Source organism: Colletes gigas, unplaced genomic scaffold (assembly GCF_013123115.1).
Source record: "Colletes gigas isolate AHSC1104 unplaced genomic scaffold, ASM1312311v1 Colletes_gigas_Sc00008, whole genome shotgun sequence".
NCBI classification, from domain to species: domain Eukaryota; kingdom Metazoa; phylum Arthropoda; class Insecta; order Hymenoptera; family Colletidae; genus Colletes; species Colletes gigas.
Window position 1 is genome coordinate 2,213,846 of NW_025106637.1, and position 16,690 is coordinate 2,230,535.

The 16,690-nt window shown below is 44.3% G+C and overlaps 1 protein-coding gene across 6 annotated transcripts in view; it reads right to left on the bottom strand.

The window, feature by feature from the left end:
• The window catches only part of LOC122396903 (fasciclin-1), a 293,077-nt gene that overhangs the window by 55,236 nt on the left and 221,151 nt on the right, over positions 1–16,690 (bottom strand). For all 6 annotated transcript variants that reach the window (XM_043395663.1, XM_043395662.1, XM_043395661.1 and 3 more), the window contains exons 3-4: positions 13,814–14,004; positions 692–822 (exon numbers count right to left, since the gene is read on the bottom strand). In XM_043395663.1, coding sequence (XP_043251598.1) covers positions 692–822; positions 13,814–14,004 — 322 coding nt within the window. The remainder of the gene's footprint in view (positions 1–691; positions 823–13,813; positions 14,005–16,690) is intronic.

A 16,690-nucleotide genomic window follows, 5' to 3' on the forward strand; every position in this document is an offset into this window, starting at 1 on the left:
AGTTACTCGAGAACAATTACGGAAGTTGGTTCTATCTTCATCTTTCGGGGAACGTGACTGGACTCGAGTAAATTTTACTTAGGAGTTGAATCAAGAAAAAACAGTCCTCGATAAGTAGCAAGGGATATCTCGCGAGATTAGTGACGACTGAATAAATCTACAGTCTGTTTTCGTTATTCCAAAACGTCCAGTTTCTACTAGGAAATATTTCAAATGGAATACTGACCATATTTAATAACATCGAATAGTAAATTATACTACGATATCTCGTTTATAATTGTTTACATCTCAATCAACAAATTAGTATCCTTAATTTTCGTCTTATTTTGGCCCCTAGAATCTCCCATTCAAATTTTTTTCAGAGGTGGTTGAATACTCTGTGTATCGCATCCGGTAACGAGAAAACAAAAATCCGATATTTAACAATAGTTTTCGATAAAGATTTCGCCGAACTTTTTTGATATGACGTGCAATCAAAGCGTGATTGTTCGTCAATGCGTGAGTGTATTTCGATTGTTATTGCACTAGAGACAATGCATACATACAATCACTCGTTTCGAGAAGCATTGATCAAGAAGACATTGTTGTTATAGCGAAAGAATCGCCTAAATTGTAAGTGCGATAGTATCATTAAAAGGGGTCACTCCGCGATGCAATTAAATTTGATATAGTTAGAAAAAAGTTAACTTACCGAACACGATGTGCACCCAAATCGAGATGTTCGCTTTGATTTAAGAATTCGAAGGCGTTCGGGCTGTAAATCGGCATTTCCGCAGAATTTGGGCGAACCGGTTCCAACACTTCGTTTATTATGTGCAGAACCTGTAAAAAAGGAACAAAAAACACTTATTACGATACTTTTTTGTTTCAAATGTACTGCAGCCATTGATTGCAATATTCTGGGTCATCGAAATAATGGAAAATTGTGAACCGGGACGGGAAGAAAGCAAATAACGATTCGATTTGGCAATATTTTTGAATTTTGTACCGTGGATTTTACCAACAATCTCTATCGATGTCGGAATTCACTCCATCGGTGCTCATAATCTCATCAGTTGCAGAGCTTCGAGTGACACGATATACAGTTCATACTGATTGAATTCCTCGGTTTACTGTGCAGTGAGTTCGAATTTCCACCGCATTTTTGCGCTCCGACCAGGAATTGGCATACGAATTTTTTGGTCGAGCTTTAAAAAAAAAACTCCGCAGTTTAGTCGGATTACACGGAACGCACAAGCATCTTCGTGAATCGATTCGATACGTAAATTTGCTGGCGCGAGCTAATTTGCTTGATAAACGAACTCATCGTTTTTCAATTATGGCCCCGCTTTTTTTTTCCCGCCCGTTCGTTTTGTAAAAATAATCTCCACCGCGATCTCGTACCTTGTACGGCCAAACTTTATTATATTAAATTTAATATCAGCGAAACAGTGTACACAGAATTTTCTTTTTCAGTCTGTACGATCAACGTTTCATTTTTATTGTAACGTTAATGCAAATTATTTTAACTGATCATATTGTCGGAAAAACTGCCATAAAAACGAAGCTTTTGGACACAACATTCCGCCGGTGTCTAATTATAATTTCCCAGATCCCGGTTTCCTCGTCTAGCTACTCGCCATGCGTTTCTCAACTTCGTTAATTTATAGTTTGACAGACTTTACAGTTTTTTTCCCCCTCCGGTGCATGCATGAACAATTAATTCGTGGAATTATTATTTTCAAGGCACGGTGGGTTCATTTCCTGGATAACCGGTCCTCTGTAAATTCCTTTCGCGGATTTAATAATCCCGCAGACTCAGCCATCGACTGTCTGGTTCAAGTATTAACTAATTTGATGTATAATCTCGATCTTTCAACCGTTCTTTTTCTGCTCGTATAAATAAAAACTTCACGTAATAATAAAGAGAAGATCAGGTGGATTCTGAATTCTAATAGCACGGGTTTGAATAGAAAATAGAATTCAAAGCGCATCGCTCTCCAATCGCGAATTCAGCATTACCCGAGGGTCCCAACGATCCACTAGAATTTCTGTGAAATATTTCGAGTCGAGGTTTCCGCGAACGCGTTCGAACTACTTCCGGTTAACCATTCTCCGGCTCGATGCTCGAGGAGCATCCGTCGTCCCCGTCCGTCGGCCTCGAAAGGGAACAAAACGGCGTTATCGAGTAGAAGAAGAATACTTCCGAGAGATAAAAGAATCACAGCGATCGCGAGGAAAAGTGGATAAATAGCGGTAGGACGTTCCAGTCGCGAGCACCGGATAGTAAATGGCCGTGCACCTTTTCCAATGAGGGTGGAGAACCCAAGGAGGGAGTCAGAGTTCCGCCGTTTCCTTCAACGGTATCCGACTCGACACCCATGAAATAGTTGCGTTCCTCGCCGCAGAATAAATACCCCAACGGTGTGTTCCTCCGGTGTCCCTTTTTCCTCTTGCTCTCGCTTTATCTTCTTCTTCCATCGTTTCGTGGCCTCGTTTCCTTCGGTTGCCGCCGCGATGTCGTTTGTCTTACTATATCTTTCCACCGAACACCATCGTCGCGCTTGTATCCCCGGGCTCGCGGCTTCACGAGATTAACTGTATACTTTCGCGTTTACAAGCGAACCGGATCTCTGCTGGCAATTTACCCGCAAGCTCGTTCGGCCTGTCGATCTAAAAGGGCGTTTCATCGACCAGGAGGAACCCCGTGCGCGTTTAGTTTTACGAAAAATGCGACCTCGTTGCGCGGGGAACTTTTATTCGAACGCTTGCGAGTACCACCGTTCCCCAATTCCAGATCTTATACAGGGTTCTCGGCCATCTGGTTTCCCCAGAGGAATTTCCACGCTTGGTTGCTAGTATATTAACAAAATTATTGTGTATATTCAAGTTTGGAGACGGTAGAATTCTGTAAAATTCGATTTTCCTGACGCGTCTGACTTATTACCGACTGTTACTACTTAAAAAATTTTCGAACTCTATTTTCTCGAGAACGTAGCCTCAAATGAAAAAATTGTATTCTACATTTTTCACGTAGAATCACCTCATTTTTGTAAATATCACGATTTCTCTTGAAATATTTATTTTTTTTTCGAAATAAAAATGTTTCTTCTTTCTCAGCGTCCTGACGAATCGGTTGGTAAGACGAACTGGCGTTTTATTTTGTCCCCGTCTCTGTTCCTGTTTTTCTGTTTCGGCTGTCGTATCCTTCACGTTTACTTTCATCCGCAGTTTGCGGTTCCACGACAATCGGGTTGCTACGACCGCAGAGTGTGGTCGGTGGAAGAGAATGCGTTTCATTGATCTGAAAGCTAACTTTTTTGTGGACGGAGCGTCAAAAAGACTGTCAAAGATCCTCCAGAATGGATCGAATAATAGAGGGGTATCGTAACAGAATCCTCCGTGCATCTAAATAAAACGATACGAATCGACGGAATGGAAAAACAGAAGAACATAGGGAACAGACTTAAATGATTTCCAGTTGTGGACCGTCGGGGCGCTTCTTATCATTTTCTGCTAAACAATTTACTGTCACAGGGCGAATTTATCTTGGCGACGGTCGTATCCCGCGTAAACTCTCGGCTATACCGAAGGGGTATAGCTCTCCGTGGATATACCCGGCCGTAACATCCGCAGTAAATCGCGAACGCGAATGCAAAACGATAAGCTGTCGATTCCAGTTTATAAACCGCTCTTCGTGGAAACATTTCTTCCCCGTGGAGAATGCTAAAAGCTGCAGTCTGTGTTCAATAAAGAAAAGGGGGTACCGGGTGGGAGATTGTATGATAACAAAGAAAATAGGAACGGAGGACGAGCGTGTTCCATTTATCCGAGGACGTTGCCGCGGAGGACTCGAAGAAAACGATGGGGAAAAACAACGATCCGCGTTTGTATGCCGGAGTGGCTTCCTAGAAATGAATCGTTTCGTTCTCCATCGCTGGGGAGAGACGAGCAAAACTTTCTCGTGCTCCTTTGACGACCATTTATCTTTCTCGCTGGACACGAATCATTGGCGAGGGTGGATCGTAGCGCCCGGAACGAATCCTTAATACCTCCGGACGATACGAAAACAAACGCGTTGCACAAAGGTGGACACCGTGGACATTTAAAAAAAATTTTAAATCGTACAATTTTCCGCGAGAATCGCAAGGGTAAGGGCTATGATTTATTTTGGAAACTATCGAGGATGCACACGCTCTCGGGAAGTTTCGTCAATTACTGTGGAAATAACAGAGACATTTCGGCGTTCCCATTTAAATGGCGCCCCGTTCTGTCGCTGTTTTTCCAGATGACAGAACACAAAGAGAGAACCGTGGAACCGTTTCACCAGGAGGTCGTTAATTCGAAGTTTACCCCGTCCTGGCCGTCGTCTTGGGGGCAAAGTCACGTTTACACTCTCGAGCCCCGCGACCATTAATAAAAACAGGCGAATGGTTCGTTATGGCTATTCGTAATTAATTGTGTCTTCGCGGCGTCCCTAAGGACGCGTAAATTAACGAATGCTAAGTTAATGGCTCGGAATTTTACGGTCACCCCCGTGCGTCTGCGTCCCTTTGTTCGCGAAGTTACGCGGAGCAACTTTGAGCAAAATATCCCTTAATAAAATTAAAACTAATTAATTACGTAGAGGTAGCCACTCCTTTCTAAAAGAGTCTCACAGAAATAATTTCTAAAAAGAATTCGTAGCCTGGTAGTTTCTCCTTTCGATTCGTGGTACGAGGTCCGCGAGAGGAGGGAATAGTTTAAACGAAATATAGAACCGAAGCAATTTCGTCGAAGATCGTCGGGTCCCTCGAAAATGTCCTCGCTGTTAGTTTGCAAACGATGAAATATTCATCGAACGAGATCAACAAGGTTCCAATTGTTTCGTTTAGGGCGAAGGAACTCCCGGGTCGCGGCAAACAATTCGTTCGATTCGCCCCACTTTGAGAAGCCATTACTCGAGGAAGGATGGCGGGACGGTAAGTGATACAGAGACGTAAAAACAGGTCCGACCGCGGTTCTCCTTTGCCAATCGTTCGACAAACAGACGCAAAACCCGGCGATAAGGCATGGACGCGCGAATTGCGAACATAAACTGTTGGTTCAATTCCCGCACGGTCGCCATAAGAGTACGGTTTACACCGGCACCACGAGCGTACAAGTTTTTTGTTATCCTCTTTGTACCAACTGCAGCCTTTAAGTCCTTGGAGCGAGGAAACCCATGAAAAACGTCGCGAGCACACTGACGTCAGCCTGCACGTTCGGGAAGAACGAAGTTCGTCTTGACGTCGACTTTGTCGCGAGCACCGTGTCTTTGTTCGCGGCGTTAAAAAGGGATGCACGCGAAATTTTGATTAAAAATTCGTAAAAACCTTATTACGCTCGTACGGTTTAACGAGCCATATTTCGACGATAAAATCGTTTGAGAGTCGTGGCGCAAACACGACTCCGATCGTAATGTCGAAGACGTTCGACGAGAATATTAATCGTCGATATAAACGAATGCCTCGTAAAATCGAGTATACGAGTTCGGTACTAAAACTCTCGTATCGACATTTATATCCACTATATTAAACGTTAAAGTAAATATATCGATACAATCTGATATGTCCTGTTTTTTTCCAACGCTCGTAAACAGAGACTACGTAATAACGAATGCAAATCCACATTGATCTACAAATTTATGCGTTCGTAGGCTCTCGTTTTCGTAAAGTATGATACATAAAGATTATGGGAGTCGCGTGTCGTTGTCCAAACTGGGCCGTGGTCAGAAAAGTTGGGACATTGTTCTGCACGAGGGCCCAATATGAAAAGTTTCTCGGTTACTGCTTCGTACGACTGTATAATACGAAAAGGGACTCGTGTTTAATTTAGAACGTCGAGATTGTGAACCTACCCTCTGAAAACGAACACTCGACGTTGGAACGAGCGTTTTCTTTGCTTTCAAACGCGAACACGCCGTCGCGCAAGTTGCAATTGATTCAAAGAGTTTCGGCGCTTCGGTGCGCGTTGTCCCATTAAAGTCGATCCATTTAAAGGATTTCGAGTGTATTTAGAATGCTGCAGGAGCGTAAACTTGCCCTAAAGCTCTTCTTCGTCCCGTGTACCGGGTCTGCAAGCGGTTCTGGGGGTCGATAGGGTGTGGCGTCGAGACACCATGGCGCCGATTCGCTTCCTCTCGTTTTCTTCCCTCTTCCTCGCGCGCGAATGTTCCACGAGATTAAGACCGGAATCGAGTGACTTTTAATCACCATAAGGGTTCTAATTTATGACGAACGTGAGAAACTTCTTCGAGATTTATTCCTTTAACCCTTCGGAAGAATATTTCGGGCGTTGGATTCAGTCTGATCGACGTTACGAGGTTCGAATCCCCGGAAAAATTGCTTTCCTCGAAAAATAAATAATTCAGGCACACAGAGAGGGTATAAAGCTTTTTAAAGAGAAGGAAATTTGTTCTACCGCGGAGCCGGGTCAGTTCTGAATGGGGAGTCCAGGATCTTGGTAGAAATTCAATACTGTTCAGGAGCACTGAGAACCGTGTTGAACCTTTGGCTCAATGCGATTCTAGACACGGTTCGCCCTAGTATGAGAGTAGAAAGTCCTTGGAACGACGAGTTTAAAGTGTTCTAGCAAATAGCGGTCGTACAGTACACTACAATTCCGAAGCTGCGAATCTCTGGTATCTTTTATTTACGATTTTTCTACCTTTGGGCCCATCATTTTGCTTCTTTCTCCCACCATTCTTTCAATTTTACGCTCTTTTGTTCCAAGGCTACGTCAAGTATTCAGTCAAGAAAATCGCGAGGCAGGTTTCAAACGCGGAGCACAAAGACTGTTTAAAATCAACCGCGGTTCTAATCAGCCGGCCCAAGACTTCGCTCTCTATAGCAAAGCCCCATTGTAATTGGCTGAAAGTACTCGGGGCGAATCAAAACACGCCCGCGGAACTTTAAATCTCCCAGAGCCACGAGAAACTTTAAATCGCGATAATAAAACATTTTCGTTGGACGAAGAAGAAGAACAGTTTCGAAGTTGAGCCGTGTGTTCGACGGCCATTGTTCCAGGGCCGCGGCGACGTCGCGAACGAGGTTATCCGCTTTAAGTCACTCGGAGATTCATCGAATCGAACGATGGAACAGCAACGAGGGTGCGGTTGCTTCACGTCCCCGAAGAACTGTCGCTATTTTTTTCCTTTTCCACATTTGGTTACCAAACCGGTCCTCCGTGTCTCCGTCGCGAAGAACGCGCAAAGAGCCAGCCTTCGCTCAGGACCCTTTTACAAGTATGGAAATTATTTAGTTAAAAATTCATCCCTTGTTACCCATTGGGAGGGGAGGGGGGGAAATTTTCTAGACTCTGTAGATGTGAAAAGTAAGATGAACGAAACTTTGAGGGACTCTGCAATTTAGTGCACGAAGATTATAAAAATAAGAAATATAATATGGAACAAACCGTGATCGTGAAGACAGTTCTACAAATTTGGTAAGACGAATGAAACTAACGTAGTGAAGAAATCGTCAGAAAACATGGTCGATATTTGATTAATTTAACACAGAATCTTTGGACACGTTGGTGCGTTACATTCCCCTTTTGTGGACCCATCGGTCACGCTGCTCCCTGTTTCCGGGTCCCCAGGTCGTTGGGGGACTCCCATTCTTCGTTCCCCGGCAGCGTGCATTTTTTAACAAGTCGTAACGCGAGTCTGTTTCGTCTCCCGGCCCGGGACAGATTCGGCTTCCGGGGTTTTCGCGCCCGACGACGGAATCTCAGCTTTATTTCGTCCCAAATCGAGTTACCGCCGAACCAACTTACCCGGCAGTTTTCCCTTTTTTTTTTTTTGTGTCCCGTCGCATTCCGTGGACTCTCGGGGCAAGTTTCTCTACGGGCTGCCGGAGTGTCTCGTAAAAGGAGATTGTGCCATGAAGAAAACGCGCGGCGCGACCACGAGCACGACCTTGAAACGTAATATTTACTTTCGGCTTCGGGTATTATCGTAAAACGTTGATTTATTCTCGGTCGATGCACGACGCGCGGCTTTCCACTGCTGGGAAATCGGATTCCGCCTCGACCGTGGACGTATTGCCCCGATCCGGATAAATTCTGTGTATTTTCATGTTATAAATATTGTTTGTGTCCTTAATTAAGCGAAAAGTACGACGATTCTGTTCCCCTGAGGAGTTAAAGTGTTTGAGAGAGTGTATACTGTGCACAGCTGGAAAGTTGCCGCCTGAATTGTCGCAGGAGCAAGTTCCCACCACTTTGAACTTCTTTACGACCAACGAGAGCATTGTTTGTTCTAGAAACCAGGTCTACAGGAAGATTATTAAACTAAAATTAATCTGGTCGTCAATTTTTTATCAGATGACAACTTTTCAGCTTTGAACACTACATTAGCGACGACCACTGTTACGTTTCATTGTTGCAATAATTGTTTTATTATAAAAACATCTTTTCCCCAATGTTAAGAGAACGAGGGAGTTTCAGACGGTCTCATATCGTAGCTTGTAACAATACTCTATCGATTTAACAGTAAAATTTTCGACGTTCCGTATCTAGTTTGCGCGAATATGGCATATACTTTACATATCTATCGAATTCAAAGCGGATATGTCCGCATTATTCCCACACGCGCGCGTCACGTACACACACACACACACACACTCTGCGTTCGGTTATTCCGCATCCAGACGAAAGACGAATTTGTCTTACGACGGAAACATCTTTTTAAAAGCAAACGTTGTATATCTTCCGGAGATTCCGTCGTCTTCCGACTATGGCGTTTGTTCTATTCAAATGATGTAATGAATACAAATTGGTCATAAATTTAAATTGAACCGTTGTAGAACATGTCGTAACTTATAGCAGGGACCAGATTTCTGTCCCGTTCGTCTCAGTTCCCGTTTCCCTTCGATTTCTATTCGATTGCCCGTTCGACTTGGACGGAATTTCGAATCGATTATAATTCGATTTTGATTTGATTTCGTCCCGATTCTCGTTTCGGTTTCGAATCGATTCCCATTCTACTTGTTTGAATTTTCAATTGCTCCTGATTCGATTTGGAAAACACGATTACCCTGTTCCGGCTTGAATTCGAATTAATAGTTCGGTTTTGGTTCAACTTTGGCTTGATTCCAATTTCACTTCGTACCCGACTTCGTTCTGATTCTATTTCCACTTGGTTTCGATAACAGTTTAATTCCTATTCCACTTTGGTTCGACGTTCATTCGCTTTATAGTATCTATTCGATTTCACTTCGGTTCAATTTTGTTACCACTTTCGAATGAAAATACCTTGACGAATTTTAGGACTGATCGATATTATTAGGCTTCCATCGATTCACGCGTTCGGAAAATATTTCACCGTCGTCGAGTAATAACATTTACCAGCATTCACGGTGTGTATATTTTATGCAAATATTTTTAATTAAAACGCGAAATGAGAATTACTTCCGATAAAATACGCGATTTTATAAATATATTTTAGACCCGGGATCGATAATCAAGGCACGATGAGGGGAATTAGTCGAATAAAATTTCCCTTGGTATCTCCGCGATAAGAGACGTTTAATTTTATCTCTCATCCCATTCTCATTTAATGAAATATTTTCCAATGGAATTATCAACTCTTTATCTGTACTTGCAGCTGCCATTCAATATTTATTATTCCAATTCATATTTCGTTTACCTTTGGTGTTCGCGTGACATTTTAATACGTCGCTAATCGTACATAATTTTATTCTCGACGATCGGGCATCGAGAAATCAGAAACTTGCAAACGAAAAAGGATAAATAAAAAATGTCCAACAATGCGACAGGACCGTAGAAAAGTTCGCGTAATATTATTGCAAACACACGCTAATTGTCAGCTAAAATTCTCCGGCTCAAAGGGGCCCAGACCGTCTCCGAAGCGCCGTCCAACATTAATATTGCATCGCTCCATTATTGCCGTAGTTGTTTAAAAAGCTGAAATTAGATTGCGCTGGAACTGCAACGGGAAAATGAACATCGCCGTGGGAGCCAAGGATATTAAGGGAATACACACAGTTAGCAAAGGAAGCAGACACCCGTGGAATCGTATAAAAATATTTTCCGGCTTATTTAAACCGCCTCCCTGTTCCGCTTTCATGTTCGCGCGGAAGTATATCCTCGGAGGAACGCGAGATCAACTCGGAAGCACTGTAATAACTGACAAAGTCCCGGCACCGTTAACGTTTACGATCTCGCTGCGAACTACATCACACGCCGGGCGAATCCTGCGAAAAAATACTCCGAGGAAATTCCTGCAGCCTTCGTTATTCAGCGGGGAGAACGACGCCGCGTATAGAAGCCCAAGATAAACGGGCGACGACGAACAAGAAAACAGGTATGCGAGCCCAGAACTGTTCGCGAACGTAAAACTCTACGGGGAAACGAGTTTTCCTCTTCAAAAATTTCGTCTCTCTGCGCCCTGTAATCATATCACCGAGCCTGCGATTTTTAAAAAGCAAAAAAACAGCTGAAAGCAGAGCCGCTTGAAATTTACAAGAACGACAGAGTCACTCAAATAAAGATAAAACTTGAATTTGGTATCTTTGGTTCGCGATACCTTTGCGATTTAATAAATTCTTGGAAGTTATTTGGCAGGCAGATTTCAAGATACACATGGAAGGGAGCATAAATTATAGTGAGCGGTATAGTCATATGATAGAGGATGAAATGCCCTTTAAAATGAGCGTTCGAACTTCTTTGGGTGCATAGAGTAAAAGTAAATGTGAAAATAAACATGGAAGATAGCAAAAATTATAGTGGGTGGTATAGTCATATGATAGAGGATGAAATGCCCTTTAAAATGAGCGTTCGTACGACCCGATAGCGTGATTAGTTACGGAGATATGAGGATTTTAATTTCAAGTCGATGCGGTGGCTAGTTTCGGAGATATAAGGGTCCGAAGCGTTTGTTTACGTTCATTGAGATGAATGAACTCGCGCGCGCGAAAATAGTAAACAGTGCGTAGTAAATTCTTGGAAATACTACGGAACTGGGTCACGACAGTCACGTACGCGGAAGTAGGTCAGCACGATGCACGTGCGACAAGGAGGTCCGACTCCGCTAGACGAAGACAGAGATAATCGAATTAAAAAAATTACCTTTTACATAAATTGCGATATCTCGAAAACGGAAAGTCCGATCGACAAAAACCAAAAGCCATCTTAAAGAGGAAGGTTTGCCGCCGCTGACAATGCCTTAATAATCAATAAAACACTAATAGTTTCGGAACTGCACGCGTCTAAAGTTTTGGTATTTTTAATACGCGTGAATAGGCTATTGTACGTAAGCCGGACAGCGAGACAGTGGAGACTAAATAATTATCCCTTTACATAAATTACGATATCTCGAAAACGGAAAGTCCGATCGCCAAAAACAAAAAACCACTTGGAAGAGGAAGGTTTGCCGCTTCTAACGATGTCTCATTTATTAATAAAACATTAGTAGTTTCGGAATTGCACTGGTCGAAAGTCAGTGGACTGTTTAAGAAATTGGACGATATTTATATTTAGTAAAAACGAAGAAAAAGGAAGAAAATAAAGACAAAGGAATGCAGCAACGAGGGCATAATTTATAAGATAAGACTAAAATGGTCTCCAAATCGAATACTCTCGGACTAATTGAGGAATAACGATACCACACGCGTGTACCGATGAAGTATCGAGCAGAGGGTGGATATAGGCGAGGTCGAGGAAAAGCTGCAGCGACTTTTTTTAATTTGGAAAGCTCGCGGGGTTTTGATCTCATTAGACGCCGCTGGAACGCGTTTCCTCCACGCGTTGCCCGGGGCTGGCATCCCACCCAGCCTACTCCCTGTTTCTTAACAATTTAAAGAAATTCCAGTCCGAATAACTGCACCGACCTCCACCCGGCGGGCGGGATCGTCTAAAGAGTTACGGTTAATGGAGGGGAAAAATAGCGGGCTGGGAAAGGATAGAGGGAACGCCCGCCGAAGAGGCGGAAGAAGAACGGATTGAAAGGGCGCGGGAGTTTGAAAAGCGGCCCCCGTCCAGCGTCGGGGGTAAATTGAAAATCAGCCAGCGGCGTTCGGCGAATACTTGGCGAATAGTTTCGCGGGCAAACGGAGCGAAGCTGCGTGAGAAAATTCGATCGGCTGCGTTTAGTCAACGGGAACGACGCCTTTGTTCGTGGCGTTTTCGAGAACGTCGAGGTTGCTTTAGGAATTCTGGGGACGCGAATCAACCCTGGGTGCCTGAGGTCGCTGGAAGATCACCGATTTTTCGAACGATTGATATTAATCACGCTCGAAAGATTCTCGAAACGGTCCATTCAAACTTATTCGGATCATTTATCGAGGAATTATACAACGCGTTAACTAAACCAGTAGAACAAATGTCGAGCCCAGTGAATCTACGTGAATAGAAGTGTTAGGTACGCAGGCTAGGAGCTGGTAATGCTCTTGCGCGCAATTATCAAGGGACTTTGAACTTGTAATAACTAGAATCTTCGTTGTCCGAGTCATGAAGGAGCAGGTACTGGGAGATTCGCCGGCTCTGGTTCTCTCTTGGGTCCCCTTTGCTGTCAGAATCTAATACGTACAACTCCCACGGGGATAGGACCCTCGCCAAACGTGGGAGTTGATGAATAAGAAGGGCGAGGACGGCGAGACTCGAACTACAATCCGCAGGATTGATGTCCAATCGCCTCGCCAACGACAGAAACGTTTCTATCGTGATGGTGTGGATTCCTGTCACGCTTGGGCACGGGAAACACAATTCCCGAGGATGTTGGAACGTTGCTCGGAGACTCGCTAAGGCTTGTCTTAAGGATACATGACTGGTCGGTTTATGCTACTTTAGAAACAATACCGTTTCGTGTAGAATTTAATATCTTATATGTGTCGCGTGTCAACTTGATCCTATGCGACTAGGGAATAAAGGAAAATGAATTTTCCGGGTGAGATCGCGTACGCGTAAAGTTGGCTTACCAAATTGTCCGGAACCAAACGTTTATTGGTCAAGAAAATTGTCAAAAATTATTTCGAGGTTGAAAAAGTATTTAATTTCTGGCGTGTTGGTCGTTCAGTCGCGAAAGAAAGTTCATCAGAAAGTAAAAAGTTATTCGACCACTTTTGTCTGCATTAATTATGATCCAATGTTCTGCTGTTACACTAACGACTAACAAGTATCAGCCACGATAGAACTTCCGCGTTAAGTGCATGAGAAAAGTTTCCCTAATCTCATCTAAAGGTGAACGAAAGAGGAAGATGGGGACAGGGAAGGGAATAGGATTGATCTACAGACCACATCGAAGAGATTAATCGTAGTTTGGCGATCCCTCATCGGACGACGACACGAAAGTTAAAGCGTTCGTTCGATTCCACGAAGCTTCTTCGAAAGAATGAGGAATCGATCGAATTCGTCGTTTTAAGTAATTTTAGAGACAGGATTGATCTATGGAACCATCGAAGGAATTAATACGCGATTTTCATCCGAGTCGAACCATTCGTACCTAGGTTTCCGGTTCACTGAACTTTCTATCGACAAGAAATACCCTTTCAGGGGGGTAATATTCGACGAGCCTATCGAAGCAGCAGACCCAATGCCAAGGTGAACCATGCACGCCATTAAAAGCTCGTTAGAAGGAGGCGCGCAAGTTCTCGAACGCGGGATGTCGTGTTCGAGCAAAGCATCGGCGTAAACTAACCCGATTACTCGCGAGATTATGCTCGTAAAAAAGTAATCTGCGATTAAATTAACCGCGACGACCGCGGCGTAGAAAAATCTGATCTTTTCTTTTCTCATTTTCGTTAGCCCCTCCCTTAATCGCGATCCAGCTTGATCAAATCCGCGGATTAATGCTCACCTGCGTCTTCACGTCGCCGCCGGCTATAACCTTCGACTGGAAATTGCTCTGTTCCGTGAGAATCTTCGCGTTATTTATGTAAACGTCCTCGCCGTGCGTGCCTGGCCGCCTGGTGACCCATAAGGGCGGATTACCCTCGAGCTCCGACGAGATTGAATCCCCCAGGTTCTCGATCGTTTTCGGAAAGTTTGCTGAAACAAAAGGACAGACACGTTTTACACTCTCCCCGCCGTTAACGATTATGTACAATATGGAAATTAATCGCAGCCTTTCTCAAACTTCGGGTGCACTCTTACGAAGTAGAATTAAAACTTATTTATTATTTTTGTTTAGCTGGTTTCGTATTCCATTTCAGTATTTTATTTTATTTCTTAGCGATTAATCTCTGTAATTTCTGTTGGGGGTAGATGTTCTTCGCGTCCCCGAATTTGTAAAATCGCGTAGCTGGGGGGAAAAAATTAAACACCGTCGGTGGTATTGTAGCAACGGTACTTGGGCAGTGATTGGAAAAATATCGAAAGTTGAAAAATTGGTCCCCCATGAGCTAAATCCAGCGCGCAAACATTTGTGTTTCGTCCCAAGATAGGGGGAAACGGTGACCCGTTTCGCGAACGAATTGCCATCGGTAATGAAAAATGTGTTTCCGGCTCGGATCGTGTTCGACGGCGGGAAAACGCGCGGTGAAAAACTGGCACTCGAAAGCGGAACATCGGCGAGCAAAAATGTTCGGCATTTGTTTGAGATCCACTTAAAAGTTTGAAGTCGATCGGACTGCAATAGGGGGAGATCTATATCTTTCGTGTTGATCGATCGCGTGCAACTTTTGCGAGAAAACTATCATCGCCGCCGAGTCGCGATGGAATTCCCTTTACGTCGTCGCGATTGGATTGACCGTGGACGGTTCAAACAAACTTCTGACGTCGACACGATCCCGAATGTATTTCGAATCTTTCATTTTATTTCCAATCAGGCTTGAATATTTTGCTATTAAAATTTCCTTGTTTATAAATCAGGATTACAGTCTATAATTATACATATAATTAGTCTTCTATTTTATGTGTTCTGTATATTGGTTATCTAACAGCACTGTTCTCTATCTCAACTGTACAAATATTATACCAAACTACTAATGAGCTCGATTGAGAGCATCATAAAAATAATTCCAACGAATTATAAAGGATTTTCAATTGTTTCCAACTTCGAAAATAGATTCTATCTATCTCGAAGCGGAATCGTTGTTTAAACCCTTCCATCGAGTCAGCCGCGTAGCTTGGATTTTATTTGCAAACCATCCGCCGGAGTAAGGGCGCCGGGAAGAAGGGCGAAAAGCCGGAACGACGTAGAAAACAAAGCCGGGAGGAAAAAGTCCGCCGGTAGAAGTACAAAGGTGGCTTTATTATCTCGTTACAGGCTGGAATGTCCTCGTAATCCAGAGGTTTTTCCAGCCTCCGAAGCTCGCGGGAAGATATCGTTCTGCATCCTTGTAAGAGGGGACGTTCAATCCCGACGCGAGCAGAAGAGCAGAGCGCGGCCAACAATAGCGCTCATTACGAACGCAGGGAATTGGGTTCTGTTTCGTAAACTGCTGGCCGCTTTCAGGACAAGAGGCTCTCGTTTGCCCCGCGACTAAAGCGAGCCCGTCTCTTTCCCGAGGAAATGATTTTCTTTAACCGTCCGCCGCAAAGGTGATCTGCCCCGGAGAGTCGACAACAGTTTCGACGAGCTTCCTGGCTACGAGACGGCCTTTGCCCCCGCGATTCTTTCCGTTTGATGGCGGGACCCGTTGACCGTTTTACCGTCGCGTCAGCGAAAACGCTCGTTTCACGTTCGGTAGTCGCCGCGGTGGTCTGCGTTCGATTACAGCGAACCCCGGAGCCACCGTCGACGAGGACATCAACGGTTTTTACGAGGCACAGGCCGGCCACTTATACGAAAATGATTCCCCGCCGGAGGAAATCGATAGAGATCCTATGCACGAGAAATTCCAAGGCAGATGTTCGGAGAACATTCTGGCGGATTTGGAGAAAAATAGACGGATCGGTTTAAACTATTAGTAGCGAGTTATCCTCTGGATCTTTCTCGCCGTGGAGTTTGATCTAAAGGCTCCTTTAACCGGTGGACAGCTTCCATCCGGGCGAACCGCCCAAGGCTGGATCAGCTGGAAAAGCCTTACTGATGAGTTCTCTGGCTCGGGGATTCGTGTAGTATTCGTTGGAAGCCACGAGTGGAGAATGACCGCGAAAAATTTTGTTCAAAATGTTTTCCAAATTGAAAGGAAAATTGTGTTTCCGCAGCCTGCGTCGGGTGCCCGTTCCAAGACGGCGACCAATAAAAAAGAAAGCGCGCATTATTCATTCCGAGCGACGAGTGGTCCGCAGCGACGAGGAAAAAAAGGACCTAGACAAATACGTTCCATTCAGCGATCAATAGTACCGTTGATCTCTGCATCGTTTTGTCCCAGACGTCCCTTTCAACGAAGGTGGATGATTAAGTCTTCGATCGGATCCCATTTATTTTCGCCGCGAAGCCCCTTGGGGGGGCACAGGTGTGATGGCCGACCACAAAACGAGAACACTCGTACAAAGCTGCTTGCGCCGCGATCGATTTATATTCCCCCCCTGTTACCCCCTCGTTTCTGGCCCGAAAACTCCGCCGTTCCTCGTCCAGTTTTGTAGTCGATAGCAGACTTTCGAAGCGTCCGGTTAACAAAAGAATAAAGCAAAAATACGCTACCGTTTGCACGTGTCGCACAGGCGAAGTGTCAAAAGCTCTTGCCCCGGCGACAACACGGGGGATCAAGTCGTCGATTCCCCGCACGGCACAGAAATAGAATTTCCCGGAGTTTCGCCGCTGACGTAATCCACGGCAAATATCTTT